Genomic DNA, 8,974 nt, shown 5'->3' on the forward strand with positions numbered 1-8,974 from the left:
TCACTGTGTAGACCAGGCTGGCCTCGAACTCAGAAATCCACCTGCCTCTGCCTCCCAAGTGCTGGGATTAAAGGCGTGCGCCACCACTGCCCGTTTTTTTTTTTTTTTTAAATTCTTTCTATATACGCTCAACTTCTCTGGCTGATTTCTTGTTTGTTTTTGTTTTTAGTTTGGAAACGGGGTGTTATATGTTCCAGGCTGGCCTAGAACTTCCTGTGTAGCTATGAATGGAGCTTGAACTGTTGATCATCTGCTTCCTCCTCCCCATGTTAGGGTTATGCTGGGTTTGTCCAGTGCAGGGAATCAAACTCAGGGCCTTATGCATGCCTCGTAGGCAGTGTACCTACTGCGCTGTGCCCTGAGCTTTGCCCACACTGAGTAGCGTGAGTTGGCCTCTAGTGTACTCAGTGGGATAGACCCTGTAGCTGGGGCTTGATTGCTTTTACAGATATTTCGTAGCTGGTCACTTATTTACAATTTCTTTTTGTGGATAAATTCTCAGACTAACATATTTTCTTGTTTCATTTCCAGGAACAAAAAGTTTCCCTTTTCTTTGTACCACCTCCTTCCACACAAGTGCTTCTTTGGCCAAAGATGATTATTACCAGATACTGGGAGTGCCCCGAAATGCCAGCCAGAAAGATATCAAGAAAGCCTATTATCAGGTCTGCATTGGTCTTTGGTTTACTGACAAGACTGTAGAAAGATTGCTGACCACTCTGTGTGTGTGTGTATCTGTATGTGGGGACATGCACATGCACATGATTGCAGATGTTCTCAGAGGACAGGGCAATGGATCCCCTTGGGACTATAGTTACAGGCAGCTGTGAGCCATGTGACATGACTGGGAATTAAGCTCCGGTCTTTTGGAAAAGGGGTGTGTGTGCTTAGCCACTGAGCCATCTCTTCAACCCAGGTGGGTGTTGATGCTGTGTGGTCCTTATGGCCTCAGTGGATAGCCTGCTAAGGCCGGTCACAAGCAGCTGAGCCTATGGAATGATCTGGGAAAGATGGAGTTTGGGATGCATTTGGTGGGCAATGAATGTGATAGTAATCAGTTAATATTTTAAGAAAAAAGAGAAGGGGCAGGTAAGATGGCCCAGTGGGTAAAGGCATTTGACATCAAGCCTACTTACCTGAGTTCAATTCCTCCAAAACCATTTAAAGTCAGGAGAAAACTGATTCCACATGAACACCATGCTGTCCACACAATTATGACATAAATAAATAAATAAAAATTATATAGGTAAACATCATTACTCTTTATTTATTTATTTATTTATTTTGGTTTTTTCGAGACAGGGTTTCTCTGTATAGCCCTGGCTGTCCTGGAACTCACTCTATAGACCAGGCTGGCCTCGAACTCAGAAATCCGCCTGCTTCTGCCTCCCGAGTGCTGGGATTAAAGGCGTGTGCCACCACACCTGGCATTTTTATTATTATTATTTATTTTATATATGGGGTACACTGTAGCTGTCTTCAGACACACCAGAAGAGGGCATCAGATCCCATTATGGATGTTTTTGAGTCACCATGTGGCTGCTGGGAATTGAACTCGGGACCTCTGGAACTCAGTGCTCTTAACCGCTGAGCCATCTCTCCACCTCCTCATGATTCTTTCTTAATTCTTTTTTTTTTTTTTTTTTTTTTTAAGATTTATTTATTTATTGTATGCAAGTACACTGTAGCTGTTTTCAGACACTCCAGAAGAGGGCATCAGATCTCATTACAGGTGGTTGTGAGCCACCATGTGGTTGCTGGGATTTGAACTCAGGACCTTTGGAAGAGCAGTCAGTGTTCTTAACCACAGAGCCATCTCTCCAGCCCTCTTTCTTAATTCTTAATTTCTTTATTTTTTATAGCAGTAATTGTCATACTTTTATAACATAATTCCTCAAAAACTTGCACTGCAGGCAGGCCAGGTGTGGTTGTGTTGCCCTTTTTATCCCAGTGCTGGAACACAGAGGCAAAAGAAGCTCTGTGAGTTTAAGGCCAGTTTGTCTCAAAAACAAAACAAAATGAAACAAAAAGCCAAAACCACAAAAAACAAAGCCAGGCAGTGGTGGCACCTGCCTTTAATCCCAGCACTCACAGAGGCAAAGTCAAGGGGATCTCTATGAGTTTAAGGCTATCCTAGTCTACAGAGCTCATTCTAGGATAGCTCTACATTACAGGTGGTTGTGAGCCACCATGTAGTTGCTGCGATTTGAACTCAGGACTTTCGGAAGAGTAGTCAGTGCTCTTACCCGCTGAGCCATCTCAGCAGACCCTACTTATTACTTTGTAACATTTATTTATTTTTGGTTTGTGTGCATTCATGTTTGTCTCATGTACATATACTGCAAGCATTTTTGGTGCCTTCATAGATCATAAAAGGACATCAAATCCCCAGGAACTGGAGTTTTAGAGTTGTGAGCTACCACATAAGAGCTGGGAACTGAATCCAGGTCCTCTGCAAGAGTAGTAAATGCTTTGTTTCCTAAAGATTTTTTAATTTATTATGTATGAAGTACATGCTCGCCAGAAGATGGCACCAGATCTCATTACAGATAGTTGTGAGTCACCCTGTGGTTGCTGGGAATTGAACTCAGGACCTCTGGGAGAGTAGCCAGGGCTCTTAACTGCTTAGTCATCTCTCCAGCCCCTAAGACATCCTTGAAGGGATGATTTATTTTCAGATTTTAAATCTTGTTTTAAGAATTTGTTGCTGTCTTAAGAGAGACAGATGTTATCAAGAGGCATAATTGTAGCAAGTATTTGGGTTCTGTTTTAGTGATTATCCATATCTATAGTAATTTACTTTTTTCCCCCTTAGCTTGCCAAGAAATATCATCCAGACACAAATAAGGATGATCCCAAAGCCAAGGAGAAGTTTTCCCAGCTGGCAGAAGCTTATGAGGTAATGTGACTTGTGTGGGTACATTCACTGGCCATTCAGCTCTCTGTGCACACATCAGAGTCTGAACTGCACAAGTTAGCTTGGCATATCATATAGTCCAATGTAATGTGTCCCTAATAGTTCTACTAGCTTAGACTCTAAATGAAGAAAACAGGCTGGTGGGATGATTCCATGGGTATCTATCTGCTGCCAAGCCTGATGACAAGTTCAATCCTCAGCAACTTCCATAAATTGTCCTCTGACCCCTACTTAGTTCCATAGCATTTGAACACTCACATATGTACACAAAAGAATTAGGTGTAATTTTTTTTCCAATTTTTATTAGGTATTTAAGGTGTAATTTTTAAAAAAGAAAAGAGACCCGAAGTGGTGGCATATATGTAATTTAGCACTGATGAGGCTGAGGGCAAGAGGATTTCTGTAAGTTTAAGGCTAAGCAGGGCTTTATAGTCTGCCTTAATACAAAACAATACAAGAACAAGGTTCACCTGATCAATGAAGGTCCTCAGGTAATTCATATTGATAGCTGATCTTGGGAAGTCCCAGTTAGACTGATCAAATCAGTCCTTACTTGATGACTTAAATTAGCAATTGTAAAAATAGACCATAAAGCACACAGGAAAAAAACCAAGTGTCTGTGAGAGAACCATTGACCAGTTACAGAATTATTAGAGAATGACCATGTGTCTTACTAGGGCTTTGTTTTGTTTTGTTTTGTTTATTTTGTGTTTTTGTTTCTTTTTCTTTTTTTCTTTTTTTTTTCATTTGTTTTTGTTTACGAGTACATTGTTGCTTTCCTCAGACACATCAGAAGAGGGCATCGGATCCCATTACAGATGGTTGTGAGCCACCATGTGGTTGCTGAGAATTGAACTCAGGACCTCTGGAAGAGCAGTCAGTGCTTTTAACCAGTAAGCCATCTCTGCAGCCCCTTAGTTAGGGTTTTATTTCTGTGAAGAGAGACCATGGCCACAGCAAGTCTTTTTTCATGGTGCTAGAAGGGTAGGTGAGCTCTCTGCATCTGGATCAGCAGACAGCAGGAAGAGAAAGCAACACTGGGGCTGGCTTCTGAAACCCCGAAACTCACTCTCAGTGACACACTTCCTCCAACAAGCCCACACCTCCTAATAGTGTCACTCCCTGTGAGTCTGTGGGGGCTATTTTCATTCAAACTACCATAGCATTCCTCTTGGACTTGACTATCCCTAATGGGTTCTGCATGTGTCAGGGTTGATGTGTTCAAGGGCCTAGATAGCAACATGTAGAGTCACAGTTCAGTAAGTATGAAGGTTTTATTACCTACCAACCATAGCTAGCCTGTGCTAGAGCTTTTTAAAGAAGGAGAACTAATAGAATATAGGCAATCAGAGATTTATTAAATTGGATCATAAGATCAGCTGCCGAGGGACTGGAGAGATGACTCATTTACAAGCATTCTAGAGGACCCGGGTTCAATTCCCAGCACCTAATTGGTAACTTACAACCATCTGTACCTCCAGTTTCAAGGGATCCAATGCCCTCTTCTGGCTTTTTTTTTCTCTTTCTTTCTCTCTCTGAGACAGGGTTTCTCTGTGTATCTCTGGTGTCCTGGAACTTGCTCTTTGGACTAGGCTGGCCTCGAACTCACAGAGATTCACCAGCCCTTGCCTCTCAGTGCTGGGATTAATAGCATGCACCACCACACCTGATGCTTTTCTGGCTTCTGAGAGCACCAGGTACACAAGTGTTATAAAGACATCAATGCAAGCAAAATACCCAAACACATAAAATTATTACTTTTTTTTTTTTTTTTTTTAAGACATTTTTAGTTTTTCGAGACAGGGTTTTTTGGGAGAGTGTGTGTGTGTGTGTGTGTGTAAGCTCCCTTGTTTGTTGACCAGGTTCTGTGAGCCCCCATGGTCCGAAATGAATTGTCTCTATTATTACTTTTTTTTTTTTTTTTTTTTTAAGACAGGGTGTCTTTGTACCCTGGATGGCTGGAACTAATAGAGATTTGCTTGCCTTTGCCTCCCAAGTTCTAGGACTAAAATATAAACCACCATGCCAGGCTTATAAAAATTTTTGTAAAAGAAAGGTGCTGCTGGGGCTGGTAAGATGGCTCAGTGGGTAAGAGCACCCGACTGCTCTTCCGAAGGTCCAGAGTTCAAATCCCAGCAACCACATGGCGGCTCACAACCATCCGTAACGAGATCTGATTCCCTCTTCTGGAGTGTCTGAAGACAGCTACAGTGTATTTACATATAATAAATAAATAAATCTTTAAAAAAAAGAAAATAAATAAAAAAAAGAAAGGTGCTGCTGGAGAGCCACGGGGGCACCTACAAGCTGTAGCATCAGAGCAACTGGCAGCTGCGCAGTCTAAAGCGGAAGCAGAGGCGGCAGCCCAGTCTGCAGCTGCAGGCCTGCGGACCCCTGAGAGAAGCCTGACGCCAGTAGGCATTCGAAAGCTGAAGAAAGGGGTGGGCGGGAGAGGTGGCTCAGCGGTTAAGAGCACTGGCTGCTCTTCCAGAGGCCCTGGATTCAATTCCCAGCAACCACATGGAAGCTTATAACCATCTCTAAGTCCAGTCTCAGAGGATCCAACACCTCCACACAGATATACACATGCAGGCAAAACACCAAATAAAATAAATACTTCTTTTCCACATTTTTTTCTACAACAGCCTGAGCTACACAGAGAAAGAAATCCTGTATCAAAACACAAAAAAAAGTACAATGGTTTATCAGTCTTGTCTTGTCTTAAAGACATGGAGGGTTTCTCTGTGTAGTCCTGGCTGTCCTGGAACTCACTCTGTAGACCAGGCTGGCCTTGAACTCAGAACCGTCTGCCTCTGCTTCCTAAGCGCTGGGATCAAAGGCTTGTGCCACCACTGCCCAGCTATTTTACATTTAAAAATATTTTTGTTTTTATGGTGCTAAGAACTGAACCCAAGAGCCAGACTGTGATGGCGCATGCCTTTAATCCCAGCACTTGGGAGGCAGAGGCAGGCAGATTTGTGAGTTTGAAGCCAGCCAGCCTGGTTTACAGAGTGAGTTCCAGGGCTACACAGAGAAACCCTGTCTCGAAAAGAAACAAACAAACAAACAAACAAAAAAAGAACTGAACTCAAGGCTGTACAGATGCTTGACAAATGCTCCAGCACTGATCTCTAATGTGATTTTGGTTTTTTGTTGAAACGGTGTCACTATGCAGCGCAAGCTGTCTGCAAACTCATCCTCTTGCCTTAGCCTTCTCACTGGTAGAATGTTTGGCACTTAGTAAATTCGACAGACTTGCTTGTCATGAGCTGTTGTCTGTGTCCCTGAGCCTTAGAAGACTCAGCCTTGTATGATTGCTATGTTATTTTCCATCACAGGTGTTGAGTGATGAAGTGAAGAGGAAGCAATATGACGCTTACGGCTCTGCTGGCTTTGACCCTGGGGCCAGCAGCTCTGGGCAGGGCTACTGGAGAGGAGGTCCCTCTGTTGATCCCGAGGAGCTTTTCAGGAAGATTTTTGGGGAGTTCTCATCTTCTCCTTTTGGTGATTTCCAGAATGTGTTTGATCAGCCTCAGGAAGTAAGTTTCTTATTCTTTATTTTTGAATTTTTGAGAAAGGGTCTTACATTCTAGCCTTGGCTGTCTTAGAACTCACTATGCAGACCAGGTTGGCCTTGAACTTACAGAGATCTGCCTGCCTCTGCTTCCCAATTTCCAGGATTAAAGACATGTGCCATCATACCCAATGTTCTTTATTTTAAAGGATCAACTTTTAGGTTTAAATGGAACACAGGGGTCTTTCTTAGTTTCTGTTTCTCAGAAAGGCAGTGGAATGATTTAATGTCACCCATTTGACAGGAAGGAATACTCGAAAAATCCTTTAGGTAGTCCATGAACATGTACATTGTGGTGTCATTATCAATAGCTGCTTAATCAGTAGACTGATTCATCTAGAGCAGGGGTTCTGAAACTATGGATTGTGACTTCTTCGGGTGGGGCTTGAATGTGAGATATCCTACAAACCAGCTATTTGTATTATGATTTATAACAGTAGCAAAATTACAGCTATGAAGTAGCAATGAAATAATTTTATGGTTTGGGTCACCACAACATGAAGAACTATATTAAAGGACCACAGCCTTAGGAAGGTTGAGAGCCACTGATGTAAAAATACAATAAAGAGGACACATCCCCAGTAACATAAAACCTCTCGCCACACTCCACCTCTTCAAGGTCCACTACCTCCCATTAGCACTAAGTTGGAAACCAAGTGTTGGGCCTTTGGGAGATATTCTAGATTTAGGCCAAAGCAAGTGTTACGTGCAGACATTACTCATGTCTTCAGTTGAAGAGTAAATTTTTACCTAAAACATTTTAGAATCTGTATTTTACATCTATTGATCAACTCAGTAAATATTGCCCATTCTCCCCCTGAAAAGTGTACATATACACATTTGGTACTTCAGAAGTAACTCCAGCTACTGACCGGTGCCCTCCTGACCTGAAACAGAACATCACTGTAGTCATTGTAAAGCTAAGTGACAGGCTGTGCCTCGCTCTTTCAGTACATCATGGAATTGACATTCAACCAAGCTGCTAAGGGTGTCAACAAAGAGTTCACTGTGAACATCATGGATACCTGCGAGCGCTGTGACGGCAAGGGGAACGAGCCTGGAACCAAAGTGCAGCATTGCCACTACTGCGGCGGCTCCGGCATGGTAAGGATGGGTGCTTTGGGGCCCCGTCCCTACTCCTCCTGGTAATGATTTGCTCTGTTACCCACCTCCCAGCCCTTTCTTTCCTGTCCCAAGAGATACTTTATTTAGATAGGTCCTGGGCCTTGGGCTGGGTCCCATATCACTGTACCAGGCTAACTATGTGTGAGGGTGATCTTGAAAATGTAATCCCCCTTCCTTTTTCTTCCAAGTGCTACTGTTCCACTCTGGCTCTTCTAGGGAGTGGGGATTAGAGGAAGGACAGGGTCTCACTCTTTATTTCAGGCAGACCTTGAACTTATATCAACTCTCTAGCCTCAGGCTCTTGGATGCTGGAATTATAAGCATGTGTCATCGTGCTTGGTTATAATCCTTAAAAGTCTTTTTTTATTATTATTACTTTTATTGATTTATTGTATGCTTATGTGTGCCCACATGTGGCATTCAAAGGACAATTTGTGGAACTCTGTTCTTTTTCATCATATGAGACCCTGGAAATGAACTCAAGACATTATGCTTGGTGGCAAGTGCCTTTACCTGCCAGCCATCTTGCCATGCATTTTATCTATTTATTTTTTATTTTATTTATTGAGACCGAGTCTCAGTGTATAGTTCTGGCTACTCAGGAGTTTGCTGTTTAGACCAGATTAGCTTCAAATTCAGAATTTTCTTCTGTATCATGTGCAAGCATTCTATATTCAGAGTTCTTGTATAGGGCTGTTTGTAATTGGTGAACATGTTCTTAGCATGGTCAAAGCTCTGAATTCATATTTTGTTTTGTTTGAGATAGGCTTTAACTCTAATCTAGGCTGGCTTGAAACTCAATATATACCACAGGTGGCCTTTGATCATGAGTCAGTCTTCATTTGTCTGTCTCATTAGTGCTATCCAAACAAGTGTGAGCCATCGTGCCCAGCCTTGAAGTCAGTCCTCAGCACATACATATGCACACACACACATATATACATATTTCCATTTAAAATATTTGAGTGTTGGTGCACACCTTTGATTCCAGCATTTGCAGAGGTAGGTGGATCTCTATGGTCTATAAAGCAGGATCCAGGACAGCCTGGGGCAGGGGTCAGGGTGGAGAATTGACTTCTGTGCTCAGTGTGGTTGTAGGTACTTGTACTCCCAGCACTTGGTAGGTGGAGTCAGAAACATCAGACAGTCAAGTTTATTCTTCACTACATAGCAAGTTTGAATTCAGCTTTGGCTTCATGAGATATCATTTTTCTTCCTCCACCAGAAAAAGAAGTTCAGATTAACAGTGTGAGGCCCTGTCCCTGTTTTCTGAGGCAGTGTGTTCTAGAACAGCATATAAGGAGAAAAAAATCAGTCCGTCCATGATCCCTCCCTTTCTTCATACCCTTGTCTCTCCC

At 42.6% G+C, this 8,974-nt stretch overlaps 1 protein-coding gene across 1 annotated transcript in view; it reads left to right on the forward strand.

Moving 5' to 3' along the window:
- The window catches only part of Dnaja3 (DnaJ heat shock protein family (Hsp40) member A3), a 24,169-nt gene that overhangs the window by 2,567 nt on the left and 12,628 nt on the right, over positions 1-8,974 (forward strand). Inside the window, exons 2-5 of the mRNA XM_021209925.2 lie at positions 532-665; positions 2,816-2,899; positions 6,256-6,456; positions 7,443-7,605. Coding sequence (XP_021065584.1) covers positions 532-665; positions 2,816-2,899; positions 6,256-6,456; positions 7,443-7,605 — 582 coding nt within the window. The remainder of the gene's footprint in view (positions 1-531; positions 666-2,815; positions 2,900-6,255; positions 6,457-7,442; positions 7,606-8,974) is intronic.

This window comes from Mus pahari, chromosome 12 (genome assembly GCF_900095145.1).
Source record: "Mus pahari chromosome 12, PAHARI_EIJ_v1.1, whole genome shotgun sequence".
Classification (NCBI taxonomy): Eukaryota; Metazoa; Chordata; class Mammalia; order Rodentia; family Muridae; genus Mus; species Mus pahari.